The sequence below is a fragment of the Mixophyes fleayi genome, chromosome 4 (genome assembly GCF_038048845.1).
Source record: "Mixophyes fleayi isolate aMixFle1 chromosome 4, aMixFle1.hap1, whole genome shotgun sequence".
NCBI classification, from domain to species: Eukaryota; Metazoa; Chordata; class Amphibia; order Anura; family Limnodynastidae; genus Mixophyes; species Mixophyes fleayi.
The window spans coordinates 28,053,104-28,071,732 of record NC_134405.1 but is presented as its reverse complement, the minus strand read 5'-3'; the positions used below and the strand labels follow the sequence as shown (position 1 = coordinate 28,071,732).

The 18,629-nt window shown below is 43.0% G+C and overlaps 1 protein-coding gene across 1 annotated transcript; it reads right to left on the bottom strand.

The window, feature by feature from the left end:
* Positions 1-279: 279 nt before the first annotated feature.
* Positions 280-9,476, bottom strand: LOC142149726 (2-acylglycerol O-acyltransferase 2-B-like). Its single transcript, XM_075205032.1, has 6 exons — positions 9,166-9,476; positions 8,310-8,488; positions 5,479-5,683; positions 2,859-3,033; positions 2,562-2,761; positions 280-1,369 (listed from the first exon to the last, which is right to left on the bottom strand). The coding sequence occupies exons 1-6, from the start codon at positions 9,257-9,259 to the stop codon at positions 1,215-1,217; spliced, it is 1,008 nt and encodes a 335-aa protein (XP_075061133.1). The 5' UTR covers positions 9,260-9,476; the 3' UTR covers positions 280-1,214.
* Between the last annotated feature and the right edge of the window lie 9,153 nt (positions 9,477-18,629).

Here is an 18,629-nt window from a genome sequence, read left to right as displayed (position 1 = left end):
GCCGACCACTGCGCACTGTGGGCATTTCCGCTGATCTATGAACAATGCTGCCTTAGGCAGCTGCCTCCGTAGGCTAATAAAGTGCCTCAGTTTTAATGGCAATACTGGCAAAACCACTCACAACTTTATTTTATTTTTAAATACAATACAAGTCATTTTTTACTTTCACTTTACCTCTTATTTTACGGCAGCAGATGACACGACACAGCCCACATTTTGTCGCACTCTAAAAATGACTGCAAATAAAGTACGAGTGATTTATACAAACAACCAGTGCACATGGTTTCTAAAAATAGACTTTATTTCCATCTACAGGATAAATCCCAGAACATTTTCTTGCTATGCACTTTCATTTGTAATATAGTGATCATTTTCAATAAATTTTTATATGTACAAATCTGTCCTTATAAATAATATACAGTAAGATCCTAATATCCTACTTGCAGATCCTGGGTTACAAGGGACCCCAAGTGAGCTCATTCTGGCTCTGGTATTATGTTCTTGGTAAATACAGGACAAATATTTTGGTTATTTTTAGATTTATTTAAATTCCCAGATCTCACATACCAAGCATTATTCCCTAAAAAAAATTGCTGTCTTCTTCACTTTCTATAATTAGTACAGGAGATTATTCATTAGAAAAAAAAATGACAAAGGTAGAGTAGGTCAGGCAGTGTCTGGGGACTACTAGCAGTGCATGTTTTCCTGGTCTCTTAGCACAATAACTAATGAGCCAATCATTAATGAATACACCTGTGCTCCAACTGGAATGTATGGAAAACATGCACTGTTAGAGGTCTCCAAGAAACACTGGATTAGATTATTTTGCACATTTCATCTTAATTTGATAAGGTTCTTGGATGGGTTTGTTGCTCAAAAAAAATCCCCAAAATTGGGGATATGCAAATTGTTCATCTGAAGTCTGTAGACAAAACTAGCAATGTAGCTAAAATGACTGCCTGGCGAAGGGTTTCTTTGTGGTGAGTGGCACAGGGTGGCAGTAGCTTTCTGAAAAATTACGTAAAAACCACAAGAAATTGGTGGATTGTTCTGTACATTCCAAGTCACCTTCTTAGAGGGTACCATGGACAGAGTCATTGACAAGATGAGGTCCTCCAGGGTCGTTCTGTGGTCCCAAGCTCCATAGAGTGTAGATATAATAATAATAATGTTTTTAAAAAGGGTACCTTTGTGACATAATCTGCATCGTAGTCTCAACACAGCACAAGCTGACACTCTTTCGGAATGCCGTATATAGTCTTGTGGGTCTCAAAGAGTTCCTTTAGTTTCTCGATATATAGTGAATGTAAAGAAGATATTTCTTCTGAAGAAGGAGAGGCCGTTTTTGCAACTGGTATAGGAGATCCCACTGGAGGAGAGAGGTAGTAAATAGGTTGAAAATAGCGGGGAAAATAAGAAAGGGAAGGAAAGTTATTAATTAAAAAGATCAAACTGCAAACTAAATGAAAAGAGACAATATAGCTGAAAAACATTTGCTATGTCCCAGAGAAATATTGCCCTTTGTCTCAGGGACACCATGTGAAGTACTACAATCTGTTGTTGGCGTTCCCTGATTGTTAGATGCAATACATTCTATTGAAAACTGCCTCATTTGAGGTATGGAATAACGTTACACTTTCATTTGGGGCATCAGGTAAGTAAAGGGTTGAGCACCACTAATCTACATTAAACAGACAATAAGAAGTAAGCATTGTCATGGGAAAGCTCTTCAGAGGACACCATCAAGTGACTTGTTCCAAGGTTAAAATGTTTCTCCACTTTTGGGGAGAATTTACAACACATTGGGGCACCAACCATCTAAATGTCTACCACTGTGTCCTGTGGTCAAATACTCATTTGTACTTGAGAAGTTTGCTGGAGAAGAGGGGTCAGACTGATTAAAATGACTGCAGGCTCCTGAGTGGATGAGGGAATGAGTCCTACCACAAGCTATTTTGTCATTTCCCCACCTACAGCTCTCTGGCAGAGATCCCTAGAGTGAGTATGGGGTTTGCTGCTTCATACAGGATTGGGAACCTCAGCCATCTACTAGTCTGGAGAAAAGTGGAAAACTGATAAATAGCTATGGCCTTGTTAACGCATTTCGATTGGTGTGGAGATCTGAGCATTCTACCAAAGTAAAGTGTAGGCATTGCCTATCCAGTTTCTGTCCCTTCTACAGGTGTCTTCAACATTCATTTCCATTGTTACGGACTGCTACTGTACTCTGTTCTTCCCAACTTTTTGGGAAGCCTCAGATGGACAATGTGGTGCCCCATGGGGGAACATTTTTGGCCAAGATCATAAATGATCATTACCAGTTTTTGAGGGAAACATTTATCTGATCAGGATTTTCATTTCCATTTGGAAGAAATATAATAGGAGAGAAAATGAAGATTGAGAAAAAAAAGTATAAATGTTTAGGAAAAAAAAGTTGGTTGCACAATTTTGACTGTATTTTTTGTTTGAATGATATGATTATTTTTTTTTCAAATGGATCATAGTAACTTGTTTTAGTTGTTAATACTTTACATTCAGGAAATGTATTCTATGAAACTTACCAACTGTATATACTGGTCTTCTGTGTGGTAGCAGCCCCAAGCTGTACTGGAACACCCCACGCCCATGGAACAGGGGAATTGCAAGACCCATAATCCTTTGCAACTTATCCTGCATGGTTCGAAGCAGAGATCCTGGAGGGTTATTCACCTGATAGTAGAGATCATTTTCTCCGAATGATAGAACTGGGACTAGGTGAGCTCTGAGAGGAGGAATGAGAGAGTTGGACAAGCTCTACTCAGAGGGTGTGAGAATACTACACTCTCTCTCCCTGCTTCCACATTTCCCAATTTCCTTACCCATGGGTCAGGGCCAGTTTAATGAACCCGGTCCTCTTCAGTATTTGAAGGGTCAGCTCTCCAGGCTTTGCATCCAGAGCCTCAGGAGGGCCTCCTACTGCAAGCACCAAAGCATGCCCTCCACCCTTCTGTGAGAGGAGGTGAGAGGCACTGCTTTTGTCTGAGGACACAAGACCTGGAAATAAAGGGGGAGGGTGCAAGGTTAAAGAGTTATGATAAGACTGATTTGAAATAAGTGATGAGGATTTTCTGTGAGACCAAGATACTCAGATACACATAGTTAAGGAGACTAAAGAGAATATTTACTAGACCTTCTAAAAGGAAAAGTGAAGGTGTTGTTCAAAGCATCCAATTGGATTTTAGCTATCATTGTTGCTATGGGCAACATCTCCACATTTTCTTTTTAGAAGGTTTAGTAAATATACCCCTAAGAGTCAGATGAAGCCAGAGAGATTGACATCAACGTACAGAGAAGTATAGTCAAAGGCAGCCAGAAACAGAGAAAACGTCCCATAAAACCATAGAAAGAGGCCCTCACAGTTAGGGAGACAGTCACTGTGAAAGTGTCATAGGTAGAGATGAATGAAATCTTCAAGACTGTTAAGGATAATATTCGACTTATTCTGCATTTGGACATTAAATTTTGCACATATCTTGGGTGGAATTTGGCCGTAAGTGTTCTCTGCTGCATTCCCCCTATCATTTTCATTCCACAAGGAAATCCCAGTCCTACCCAAACCACAACACACAGCAGAGTGAGTTGACATCACGTCCTAGCTCTATTTATAGTCTCTATTTATACATTCATTGAAATATGGAATGCCGAATTTATAAATACAGAGTGGAATGGCATGGAACATTGCATCTCTGCAAGATAGCCTGTTCCTGACCAAAATTTCAGCTTGCGCAGTAACTTCACTCATCTGTAGTCATAATCTGTCAGAGACAGAATTGCAGAATGCCAGAGAGAGTGTGAGAGAGTCATGGGGAGCCAGAGAGTGTGTGACAGCCACAGGCAGCCAAAGAGAGTGTGCGAGAGAGTAACAAGAAGCCAGAGAGAGTGTGAGAGAGTCACAGAAAGCCAAAGAGTGTCTGAGAGTCACGGGGATCTAGAGAGTGTGTGAGAGAGACATAGGGAGCCAGAGAAAGTGTGAGAGAGCCGTAGGGAGTCAGAGAGAGTGTTAGAGAGTCACTGGAAGCCACAGAGAGTGCTAGTGAGTCACAGGGAATGTGAAATAGTCAAAGAATGCCAGAGAGAGTGTCAGAGTCTCAGGGAGCCAGAGAGTGTGTGAGAAAGTCATGGGGAGCCAAAGAGTGTGTGAGAGACACACAGATAGCCAGAGAGTGTGTGAGAGAGTCATTGGGAGCCAGAGAGAGTGTGAGAGACATAGGGAGCCAGAGAAAGTGTGAGAGAGTCACAGGGATCCAGAGAGAGTGTGAGAGAGCCATAGGGAATCAGAGAGAGTGTGAAAGAGTCATAGAATGCCAGAGTGAGTGTGAGAGAGTCACAGGGACCCAGAGAGTGTGTGACAGCCACGGCCAGCCAAAGATAGTGTGCGAGGGAGTAACAAGAAGCCAGAGAGAGTGTGAGAGAGTCACAGAAAGCCAAAGAGTGTCTGAGAGTCACGGGGATCTAGAGAGTGTGTGAGAGAGACATAGGGAGCCAGAGAAAGTGTGAGAGAGACATAGGGAGCCAGAGAAAGTGTGAGAGAGTCACAGGGATCCAGAGAGAGTGTGAGAGAGCCATAGGGAATCAGAGAGAGTGTGAAAGAGTCATAGAATGCCAGAGTGAGTGTGAGAGAGTCACAGGGATCCAGAGAGTGTGTGACAGCCACGGCCAGCCAAAGAGAGTGTGCGAGGGAGTAACAAGAAGCCAGAAACTGTATGAGAAAGCCAAGTTAAGCCGGAGAAAATGTGAGAGAGTCACAGGAAGCCAGGGACTGTGTGAGAGAGTCATGTGGAGCCAGAGATTGTGTGAGAGATTCATGGGGCACAGAGAAAGTGTGAGAGAGTCACAGGCAGCCAGAAAGAGTGTGAGAGAGTCACAGGGAGCCAGAGAGTAAGTGACAGTCACTGGCAGCAAAAAGAGTGTGTGAGAGAGTAACGAGAATCCAGAAAGTGTGCCAGTGAGTCAAGGCAAGCCAGAGAGAGTGTGAGAGAGTAACAGGGAGTCAGAGAGAGTGTGAGAGAGTCATGGGGAGCTACAGAGTGTGCTAGAGAATCACAGGGAGCCAGAGTGTGTGTGATAGAGTCACAGGGAGGAAGAGAGTGAGTGAAAATGTCATGGGGAGCCAGAGAGAGTGTGAGAGAGTCATGGGGAGTCAGAGAGTGTGTGTGAGAGAGTCTTGGGGAGTCATAGAGAGTTTGAGAGAGTCGCAGGGAGCAAGAGAGAGTGTGAGAGAGTTACAGAGAGCCAGAGAGTGTGTGAGAGAGTCACAGGGAATCAGAGAGTATGTGAGAGTCACAGGGAGCCAGCGAGTGTGCAAGATAATCACGGTGAGTCAGAGAGAGTTTGAGAGAGTCATTGGGAGCCAGAGAGAATGTGAGAATGACAAAGGGGAGAGAGATTTTCTGGCAATCAGATAAATACTAATGACTAATAATCAGAATGGATACATACTGCCACTCATGATGTACTCCCGGAAAAATGGGACTCGGAACCAGGCCGGCAGCATTAGCAGATGGGGAGTGAGACCAGGAAAGAGATTCGAGAATCCAGTACCCTCAGTGCAAAAATTGCCAAATGCTCCAACCACGAGAACCCCATGAGGATGGAATCCAAATATATAATTATAGCGAGGGTCCAATGGAGCCGTCCGTACCAACTGTAAGAGAGGCCATTTACAGGAAATTATTAATATTTAGAAGGAATGGTATGTTTTGGTAAAATGTAATTTAAGTTTTAGGGTAACTTTCTACAATGTGTAGATAGAGTTGTGTGCATTTATTGTCTATGGAGGGCGTTTAGATGGAAACTCATTATCTTCATCAGAGATAGGCAACCTGTGGCATCCTTACTGCTGTGGAACTATAAGTTATAAATAGACTCAATAAATGATTGAATCATAAATTCTTATCATTTTATGCGGGAATTTCTCTCCTGAATACATGTAACATTCACAAAAGAAAAAAGGTTATTCCTATTAGAGGTACTCCGCTCTAAATGAACACCAATCACAAAATCAAAAGTGGGCCTCTTCCTTTATAACCAGAAATACTCATGAAGGAACTTCTTATATATATATTTTGTTAGGGCCCTGGATGTATATAAAATTATAACATATATCCTTCCTCTAGCCTTCACCAGATAGTTTTAATCAGAGACAAATCTTTATTGCAGTATAATATTTAACCAAATATTATTCAGATGACGTGGCTCACTATGCAATTACAAGAGGGGGAATTTCTTAATACTTTATTGATATATTGCTCATAATCATATATCAACCGATTGGATAACCCCAGCAAAAAGTGGACCTTTCAAATGCACAGCTAGGGTGTGTCACAATGAATATATTTGTATCGCTTTCAATTAAGCCACCAATTAATATCTTAATTACTAGAATGTGTCTATCTCACGGTGGCTAAGTGGTTAGCATTTCGGTCTCACAGCACTGGGGTAATGAGTTCGATTCCCGACCTTGACCTGTGTGGAGTTTGTGACAGTGTGCTATCCGGCTGCTCTGATTGTGTTTTAAACACAATCAGAGCAGCCAGGCAGCACACTGTCACTGCCGAGCGGACCTGCACATACTGTGCAGCCGCCGGCAGCCTTAGAAATCAGAAAGGGGGCGGGGCCTAAATCGCCCCCCCTAAAATCGCCCTGGGTAAAGCAGTTGTCTAGATCCGCCCCTGTAATCTATATTGATTGTCTCTTTCGCCTCTTTATCAGTGATTTCTCCCACATCCCTCAATCCTTACTAATTAGTCCACTGTCTGTGCTATTTATTCGCTGCTAACTTCTCATTACATTGATAGAGTTTACTCTGTCTGTATCCTCTTCTCTGGCTTACTATCTATTACATTGCATCTCAATTATTAATACAGTTGGTTCGTGCATCCCTTTTGCAAACTATTCTCTGAGGTCCTCTCGCTATATACTATACATCCTATTTACCAACTTTGTACTCTATCCCTCTGGGAGATCGCAGAGGGGAGGTGAAATGTGAGGATGCAAGGGAGCGGGACACTGCAAATCCCGTCATCTTGACCCCGCCACCGTTATGCAATGATGCAAAATGTCATTTTGTTCCTGGGGATGGGTCAAAATCCCACGATTCAATCACGTCAAGGAGGTTCCCAAGTGGGCAGGATGCACGATAATGGCCTGCTATCCTGGAAGTCTGGGAGACCTACCTGGAATTCTGAAGTCTTCTGAGACATTCCAGTGGTTAAGTATGCTATACACTATGTTTCACATCTGAGGAAAATTTTCTTAAATATTACACTGCAATAAAGGTTTTTCTCTGACTAACTCTTTCTGGTGAAGGGTTTACGAGGGCTATATGTCAGAATTTCATATACATCCAGGGCCCTAAAAATATAATACCAATAAAGGAATATATATATATAAGAAGTTCATTTTAGAATATTTCTGGTGAGGACTGACTCATTAGTTCAATTAATACATTTTAGGACTCTTTTTATCACAAGCACATTTACTATATTTTAAGCAATTAGTTTACCAATATTTCACTTGTATAGTTAATGACAACCCATATGATTGATTGTGTATGTCGTATTTATTGAATGATAATAAAGTTTAGGACTTTTGATTTTGTGACCGGTGTTGATTTAAAGCAGGCATGGGCAAGCTGTAAACTACAAGCCCCAGCATGCTTTGCCTTCTGATAACCAGACAATAGCTGGCAGGGTATACTGGAACTTGTAGTTTCACAACACCTTGAGAGACAGCGCTTGTCCAGGCTTAATTTAGACTTGGAGTACCTCCAATAGGAGCAGCTTTTTTTCTCTTCTTCTTTTCTGACCTGTAGTTTGATAACGGCTGGAGAGCCACACGTCGTTTCAAGCAGATCTAACTGACCAACTGTATATAATACTGGTGCAGAATGTGACCAAAATATTCTATTTACTAGAAGAGGGTGAATGTGCAATAGCTCGTAATAACCAATAAGATCTGATTGATATACTGCACCTAAGACACTGAGGGTTATTTACTTGAGTGAAGCAAATCAGCACTAAAACCAGAGCGGCCAATCAGACGTTTGCTTTCATTGTCAACCATGCGCTAGACAGATAAAAGCTAACTGGTGACTGGTTGCTGTGATTTTAGAGTATTTATTTGCAATTTAATACGAAATCAGCCCTATGGCATCAAAAATAATTCAATAAACCACTCAGCATCACCAGCGACCCTGAAAGTTTTCCACCACCATCAAATGGGAATACCTGAGGACGATTTTTTTCTTGTCACAGGTCTATTCTACTCACTTTGATAGGGAAGTAATCGGCAAAGTATTTCCACACAGTCCAACTCCGGACCCATTGCGACCTCCGACCCCCTCGGGATGGGGTCTCCCAGTCTATATACAGCCAGACCGTATAGAGGAGAACCAGGAACCAGTATTGCGAGCACACCAGGAGAATGCAGAGGAGAATACAGCACTGAGCTAAAGAGAGAAGGGGAGATTCTGTTGTCATCCTCAGTGTTACTCTTGCTACAAGATAGTATAGGAAGAAAGACTCTGCACAGCTACAGGTGGAGTTGACTTGATTGTCCTTCTTGTACATTGCATAGTTTTTACAGTTATCTGAAGAACCAATAAACTTATATGTATGTTACTTTGCATGAAAGTTCCTATAACTTTCAAAGAGATTTCATTACAAGTCAGGAACTTGTAAGAGCTAAACACATTTTAGATTAAGCATAACGTATCGGGACAGATCTTTTTACATACACACCAGATATAGTTTATTTATTTCTTAGGATACGACAGGGAGCCACTCAGAGCCTAAAATGGCTCGGTGCAATCAATAGTCATTTGCATTTAGCTGCACAAGTATAGTGCAAAGTTAAAGCAATTAGCCACATTTTAGTAGGTTATATGGAGTGCTTCAATAGTTGTGCAAACATCACTTCACTAAATATAACATTGTACCATAGGTTTACAGCTTGCTGACACGTGCAAGCAGTGTGTGGCTGGGTCTGTATCAATATGTTTACCCTGGTTGCCAGGGGAAGCCAGGCAGAGTGTAGGCATGCTATGAGTACAGCGGTTACTGACATAGTAATGTAATAAGAATCTGTCACAAAATAGAAAGAGGTGCAATGTTCTGCAGAACTCACCCATAGCCAGGAATGAGAAGGTCCATTGCAAGACAGCGGCCGTCTGCAGCCTCCTGCTCATTGGGACCTTGAGCGGGGCAAACTGGATCCACATTATTTTTAGAGGGGTGATCTGCAGCGCTGATAGAGCAAAGGACTGAGGCTGAGATGTAGAGCGGGGGTACAGAAGTGGGCAGACACTAACAGGGCATTCACAAGACACAGAGACAAGAAGCGACAGAGAGAAAGAAGTAGCAGACAAGCAGAGGACGCGTGGCTTTATCAGCCTATTAATATATAAGCGTTTCGTCCTTCCCCTGGGGTCAGACAGACTGGACCACCAGGCCACAAGGCAATGTGGTCACTCACCACCTCCTCTCTAAAGGATTTTATTGGCTGTGTCAGCTTGATGTGGTCTATGGGGGTTTGAGCAATCTGTAAGTCTCTAGGAGGGGAGAAATTGGCACAGACTGGAGAATAGTGAGAGAAGACTGCGCCAATGAGGGGATAGGTAGGAGACACAAGCTATACAAGTGGTTCTGTGGACTTATAGAGCCTGGCACTACCTGACTCAGAATGCTGGTACTTGTAGCTCCACAGCTGCTGGAGAACCACTGGTTGTCTGCTATACAAAACAGGTGTCCTAGAGATATTAGGTCAGTACAGTACAGACAGGAGCTGGCTGGTATGGGGGACATCTGCCCCCTGAATCTGGCTGATATCGGGCTAATTTCGGCTGGGTCACTGGGCTATCTGCATTTTTTTCCTTTAAAATAATCCTAATAAGTTACTGAGCAGAGTCTCGCCCCTCTCCCCCCGGGATAATATTTGCCAGCACTCCCCTGAGTACAGAGACAAACAAATCTCATAATCGCATTGCTTTCATAACGTGTCATTTAAAGGGACACTAAATATATAATACAAGTTGATGCTATTTGAAAGGTCGTCTTGTATCTTTAACAAATATGGAACTCATGTAGCGTTAAACGCCATCGAGCACCCAATGTCTGTACAAAAAGACAAATGCAAATATTAGAGACTGACAATATTATTTAAAACTTTAAACACTTCATAGAGGGCAGACAAGCAATAGAATGGGCGCCCTCTAGTGGTAGGCATATTTTTACATATCAGTCATTTATGTAGGGCAAGAAACAGATAGGGGAGAGAGAACAGTTTTAAATGTGCACGTTATGCTTGAATACCATCGCCAATCCTATATATAGATTCTCTATAAATAGCCGCCTAATCCTATAGAGAGATCCCATATACTAATTATGTTAATACTAAATACAAAGAGGATGGAAATTTCCTATGCAGAGGATTTAAATCCCCCGTAGAGACAATGATAATCCTATATAGCGTCTATCACTTGTATGTGCACAATACAGACAGCAAGCTCTATATATAATGAGAATGACATTTATATTGAAATTATAAAATAAAAAAAAACTTCCATCCCAAGTCTAACTTCTAGGATTGGTAATTTTTATTGGTACATGGAAATTTCTGGTCCCAGAATTGTCCCTATTTTTAAGTATTATCCTATTATAATTATAAAATTCCTCATTTACTGCACGTTAGAGGCAATTCTTACCATCCATTCTTCTTCTGCAGGCGTTATCAGTTAATATTAATCTATTTATTGAGGAGGATTAAGCAAAATGGAAAAAGGAAAACCTAACGATCCAACTCTGTTAACGTGATGATGATGGATATTGCAGTTCTTCAAGGCTCATCGATGTGTATGACGCACGCGGTCTCACAGGCATCTAGGTGCCCTGGTAATTGTTTTAGAACGTTGTGTTTCTTCTTGTGCTTAGTCTGCTTGTCTGTGTCCAATCAGATGATAGATGGGCAGACTGCGATACCCCTCGGACACCTTTCTGTGCTGTGTCCTATCTCTATTTAATTAATACAAGGGAATAATTCAGCCCTAATTTAACCCGATGTCAAATCTTAATACTATATAAGGAATTAATTATTAGCCTACAAATAAAAAAATAAAAATGATGTCCGTTCAATTCTGCTGACTTAGGCCTGCGCCTATAAGGCCTTTCTACAAATCTTGGCCAGTGCAGCAGCAAGCTGGGTAGTATGGCTACACAGGGCCATCTTAACAACATTATGAGCCCCCGGGCTAAGCAGTGCACCGGGGCCCCTACTTATATATAGATATAGATGTATAGAGATAGAGATAGAGATAGATAGATGTACTTGCTCAGTGACCCTTGAAGGTTTTTTTTGTAGGTTTTTTCTTGCAGGATTATTTATTCTAATTAAGAGCCGTGCCTATGGGGCCCCCTTACCCGTGGAGCCCCCGGGCACCTGCCCATCGTGCCCAATGGAAAAGATGACCCTGTGGCTACAAAGCAAACCCTGATATGGTCGATAGTATTCAGTACTGATATCCATGTGATGGCTGTTGTACACTACAGGTCTGGTCTGATAGTTTGTACTCTCTGAGCTGATGGATAGTGCGCAATACAGACCTAAATCATAGTGACCAGTGCAGGGGTGACTAGGAGGAAAAAAATAGCTATAGATCCCATAAAGAGACAAGTTCACCTTTTATATATGTGCATATACATGTACACAGTATACACACATTCGTACACACATATATTAAAAATATAACATGCCTCTCAGACCTCTTCACATGCCTCTTACATGACATCAGGCTTCCCCACATGCCCCTTACATGCCATCAGGCCTCCCCACATGGTCCTTACATGACATCAGGCTTCCCCACATGCCCCTTACATGACATCAGGCTTCCCCACATGCCCCTTACATGACATCAGACATCCCCACATGCCCCTTACATGACATCAGGCTTCCCAACATGCCCCTTACATGACATCAGACATCCCCACATGCCCCTTACATGACATCAGGCATCTCCACATGCCCCTTACATGACATCAGACATCCCTATATGACCCTTACATGACATCAGGCCTCCCCACATAGCCCTTACATGCCATCTGGCCTCCCTATATGGCCTTCACATAACATCAGACATCCCCATATGGCATTCCATGCCATCAGGCCTCCCCACATGGCCCTTACATGACATCAGGCATTCCCACATGCCCCTTACATGCCATCAGGCCTCCCCACATGCCCCTTACATGCCCATCAGCCTCCCCACATGTCATCAAACCTCTACACATGCCAGCAGACTCTCCACATGCCCCTTTCATGCCCAGCAGTCCTCTCTACATGCAATCAGACTGCCCACATGCTATCAGACCTCCCCGCATGCCCCTATCAGCTATCCAGCATGCCCCACAAACCTTTTCACATGCCCCATACATGCCTCATTACATGCCATCAGCCTCCTCACAGGCCATTAGCCTCCCCACATGCCCCTTACAAGCCCACCTAACCTCCTAACATGTGATCTGATCTCCCCACATGGCATTGGACGTCTCTACATGCCCATCAGCAGACTGGGGCCCAATCTGGCCAATCCGTCGCCCAGAGCACCATGCTGCAGTCACGCTCCCGGCCGAGGGCAATATTTTAAAGTACAAAGCTTTGCATGTGGCTCAAAAGCAGCGAGTTGGCCACTGCTGGACTAGTGCAGTAGGCATAGTCCAGTCTTGGTGGCTACAGCAGAAAGCAGACCAAAGTATTTATGGCTAGTGTATGAGAAAAAAAAAAACCTGGGGGCTAGTGTAAAATTTATCACTGGCGGTTTTATTGGCGACTGAATTCCACCTGCTCATCCTACTGGGAACACCAATCCCTAAGATAGGACCAACTGTTCCTGCACCCAAAAGTGAGAGCACATATTTGCAGTTTTTAAACAGTTTGGTGAACATGGGGCAGTTTCTGGAAATCTGCGATATTTCATTACCCTTTAGAGAGGACAGGGCTTTCAAAAGCTCGGGGCCTAAGGGGACTGCCGTAGTTTTCTTACCCTTAGGACTGTCATCTATTTTGCAGGATACTGATTGCCTCTCCATCTGCTGACTTAAATTTGTAATACAAAACATTTACTCCTATCAACAGCACAAGTGGGCGTTGAGGTGCTCAGTGACCCATATTTGAAACCACAAATTCCAATTGGGGTCAATAGGAGATTGTATTGCAAACATGTTTGTTGCCATTGTACCGATGATATTCTATCGAATTTCGGCCTGGTTTGAAATTTTCAAACATCTCTAATCGTGTGACACCTGGGAGAATATACGCAAATTGTGCACATCATCATCATCATTTATTTATATAGCGCCACTAATTCCGCAGTGCTGTACAGAGAACTCATTCACATCAGTCCCTGCCCCATTAGAGCTTACAATCTAAATCCCCTAACATACAGAACAAGAGAGACTATGGGCAATTTAATAGCAATCAATTAACCTACCAGTATGTTTTTGGAGTGTGGGAAGAAACCGGAACACCCGGAGGAAACCCACGCAAACACGGGGAGAACATATAAACTCCACACAGATAAGGCCATGGTTGGGAATCAAACTCATGACCCTAGTGCTGTGAGGCAGAAGTGCTAACCACTGAGCCACCGTGCTGCCCATTTAGGTGAACTGCACCGCGTCCAGAGATGTGCCTTAAAGTATAAACAATAATATGTCTTCATAATACATTTGTATATTTGTTGCATTATTTGGATAATAATGAGGAGGAAATAGCTGTATATGTAAATCAGAATAACATACCAGATGGATACTAATGTCATTAGCGCTTTACCCTGCTGAATACTGACTGAGAGGGGAGCAGACATTATGGTGGGTATGACTTTAACATGATGCGCAGTTTTGTTATGTGGTCCAGACATTCCTAGTTACGCCCGTGCCCCAGGCTACAGAAGTGAGATCACAGTCACTGGCCGGAACGCAGGAAGCCGGTTTACCAGTGCACCGCAACAAGTTAGGCTTATGTCAGCTAATACAATTGAGTATAAACAAGTGTATGGAGAGTCCATGAGACACCTCTCATCGTTCTGGCCACGGTCACATAAACAGCTCATGTCAGCCTAATGCACTCAACCAGCTGTGACTGGCAACAAGCCCAGGACACAGCGCTGTGGATGACGGGGGCACATGAGAAGAGAATGGCCTGTCGGCATTGTACACCCCTAGCTGACTAAACCTGGGCAATGCTGTGGATATGAGAGGAGAGGTTTATGGAGAAAACAACCGGGATCCTAACATAAGTTATTTCTTATCTTTCCTCATAATGGGTCTGATAAAGAGATGGGTGTAAAATGGGCATGAAATACTCAAGTAAAGGAGCATGCTAAAACTGCAGATTTCCGCACATAGGCAGAGCCATACACATCCCAAGATGCATTCGGCTCCACGTCAGCAGTATATGTTCCTGGTTTGCAGCAAGTCCTCATCATCAGCGAGTATTTGTGCCTACCCTGTAGCAGGTGCAAAAATTATGCCTCCTACCCAGTGTAAATGTGTGTTTCTCATAGTTGCCTACTTTGTGACTCTGTCCTCTGGGAGGACAGGTCAAGTGACAGGGGTAGGAGGGGATGTGGCGATGTATTTCCATCATCACAGCCACGCCCCCACTATAAAATGCCTAAATTCACAACATTGAATAACGGGGGTCATGGATAAATGACTGAAATAAGCCCCACCCCCGATATTCAATGCCATGAATTTCAGCAAATTTTAGAATCCGGGATGGTCGCCTATTTTTCCGGGAGGTCTGCACGAAATTCGGGAGCCTCCCGAAAATTGCGGGAGAGTAGGCAAGTATGGTGTTTCTGCAGGTCTGCCCTTACTGTACTTGGACTGAGTTTGTACAACTCATCCCTCCCCTGCTCCACCTCTCCAATCATAAGAAGGGGCAAGTGTCAGACAAATGGACGTCTGCATTGGCCCATATGCGTGCTTTCTCTTTGTGGGCACGAGCAGTGCGGATTTGCACAACTTACACTATGCAAACTGGCGCAAGTTCAATTCAGTATCAGGTATATAACATGTTTAAGTCAAGGCTTTGCGATGTGTAATATATAAAAATTAAGCTAACGTGCACTTGTCATAAACACACATTTGAGGTCACACTATGGCTTCCTCAGCTCACAATGTAGCCGCCTCAGAAGACAGATTAGCTGCCTTTAAGAAGTGCCTCAGTACTGTCAAAGATTTGATAGGCTGCGTTCTCCTGGATATTAGTTTTAATATAGTAATTGCTTAATATTTGACTCATTGGAAGTAGAGTGTTTTTAGGACACAGGGTGGATTAATGGTGATAATTGGTGTTGTGAAGGAGTTAAGTGCCCGCCTGGCATGTCCAATCTGTGCGGCGGATGTCTGGTTTGACTATCTTCCCATGTTAATTGTGGCATTGCCAATAGCTTTTCCATTTAATAGCAAGCTGGGAAATGTTTAAAATGTTAATGACAGCTACTGGTTTATAATTTATTCAATTGAAGTCCCTTGTGGTTGCCATTTATATCAAAATGTGATGATTGTATAAGTGTGAAACAAATGCTGTGACCACTGTTATCCAACATAATGTCACACTTTGTGTTTATTTAAAGGGTAGCTTTAACAGCGTTCTATGCTAGTGCAGTCATGCATCTGCCTGAGCTAAGCTGTGAATAAGGGGAGAGGTGGGGTAGAGAGAGAGGGACGGGGAGAGTTTTGAACAGACATAGATAAAAGAAGACTGCAAACCATGAACAACAGTGGCTGCTCTGTGTAAGGTCCGGGCAGCCTAATACATACTGACACTGTTACAAATGTATAGGAAGCACTGCATTGAGAATATATTATTGTATGTTTCTTGATACAATATCATGACGCCACATAGAATTTATCTATCTGATTACACCCATCTTCATCATCCCAACCTTGAACATGTCCAACCTGTTTACAACAAATAACCGCATTCTATTAATTATTATGACAATTGTGGTTGTTTTTTTAAATGTGTGAACAGTACTTGTGGTGAGGTAGACTGTGATGTCTGGGTTGTCGGAAGAGCAGTTGCATAACTGGAACTATTGACAAATGAGGCCTTAAGCTGAATGCAGATAAACGCATCTGCTTGTCACGAATCAGGCACTTACCTTCAGGGGCAGGCTGGGCTGGGGGGCATCATAGTGGGCTACCTTACGCTGGGTCACTGGACCACCTGCATTTTTTTGCCTTTAAAATAGGATACCGAGTCGAGTCTTGCTCCCCTGGCTGAAATTTTCCAGCCCTCCCCTGCTTACCTTACAGGGCTAAGTCAGGTGACATGCTGCAGCCTATGAATGCAGGGGGGAGGGACTCTGCTGAGTTTATATATTTTTCCCTCACTGGACGTTTTCCCTCTTTACTTCACTAATTCCCTCCCACCCTCCCGGTTCTGGAATTTTAATTAATTATATTTCCTTTTCCTATGTTGAAGGAGGCACAGTGGGCGGAGGAGCTTTTGCAATCAGCGGCTAATTCATACGGAGCTATCGCTGATTGGCCGCACGTCACTACTCCTTTTGAAGCACCCTGGCTCTTGGGGCCTCTGTGTGAGGAACCCCTCGACCTGCTCTGTGTGTGTACATCCTTGTGAGCCCAGAGGGGAGTAGTCACAATGAAGTCAGATTTAGCACCGGCCGATCTTAGTAAAGGCCTAGGTCCTGGGACCAGTGGTTACGGCCTGTGGACCATACACTGCTCGGTATTGCTATTAGTCATTAGCTGATTGGATTGCTCTCGTCATCACCATTTATAATTTGTAATTAATAAACCGTGACCTGTTCATTTTTGCCCAAATTAAGTTGTCATTGTGTTCATTTCATAGATAAGGTTTTAGAGTCTTAAGTTAACAGTTATAAAGGTATTGTGTAATGAAGAGGGTAATCAGCAGTATGCAGTTTAAAGAGTACAGAGATATGAGAGTGTCGAGTTCCACGGAGAGACTCAAGAGTTCGGACTGGTCAGGGTTCCAAATGGAGAGTTCCGAGAGACAATGCTGAGAGATCGAGAGAGAGGAATGTGCTGAGGCCCCAGAATCTGAGATAGAGATACAGAAAGAGAAGTCAAAGATTAAAGTAGATCCTGTTTAGACTATGAAATAAGGACTGCTAAGAAGGCAGCTGAAGATGAGTACAGACTAGGAGACATTCATGTGAGATCTTGAGACTGTAAATACTTATTCCATAGTTGAAGTTGAACGTGATCTATGAAAGAGACGGCCACTGAGAGCTTGGCTGTACACTATGAGAGACACATGTGAGAGTTAGAAGAATGAACCCAATTACTCCTGCCTATAACATTACCCATCTAATAGACATCAGTGTCAGAGGCCTGTCTGCAGGATATAGGTGAAAAATTACAGATGAGCCCACTATAAGTATTCATAGCACTAATGGAGGTTACTTCCCATGCTATGAAGAAGGTGGTGTCAAGCTGCTGGAATATAGAAGGGGGAGTATCTGAGGAGCCCACCACAAACTGTCCCTCTCCCCAAGAATGACAGGTGTGAAGAATCCAAGGAGGCCTGATCTGACTGGACCTAACGCCACTGTCCCAGCCCAGATGGAGGTTACTTTCCACCGTATGAGGAGCCTGGAGTTTACATTGCCAGGAAGTGTTGACCCCTCGGGGGTTCATGGGCAAGAGACCAAGTGCTGAGCTACGCAGTGTAGAGCAGAAGTGAGGTGCAACTTACTCTGCTGAAAGCTTGTGGCCCCAGAGAAACGTCTGTCATGTGCTTCATACAGCCTGCTGGAGGGCTTGTGGAGATCCTTCACGGAGGAAGGAAAACTCTCACTGCTCTATATATCCACTTCCATACTGTACAGCTTTAATGTTATACAATGGAGATGTATATATCTCTGCTGCTGTATTATACATCTTCACAGCTACATATCCACTGTCATACTGTATATGTTCATTGGTGTACATATCCACTGTAATATGATACATCGTCACTAGTGTACATATCCACTGTCGTATGACACATCGTCAATGCTGGACTGCTTCACTGCAATACTGTTTATCTTCATTAGTCTATATCTCCACTGCTATACACTGCCATACAGTACATCTTCCCTGTAATACATCTACACTGTAGTACATCTACACTGCCATACTGTACATCCTCACTGTAATACATCTACACTGTAATACATCTACACTGCCATACTGTACATCCTCACTGTTATACATCTACACTGCCATACTGTACATCCTCACTGTAATACATCTACACTGTAATACATCTACACTGCCATACTGTACATCCTCACTGTTATACATCTACACTGCCATACTGTACATCCTCACTGTTATACATCTACACTGCCATACTGTACATCCTCACTGTAATACATCTACACTGTAATACATCTACACTGCCATACTGTACATCCTCACTGTTATACATCTACACTGCCATACTGTACATTCTCACTGTAATACATCTACACTGTCATACTGTATATCCTCACTGTAATACATCTACACTGCCATACAGTACATCCTTACTGATATACATCTACACTGCCATACAGT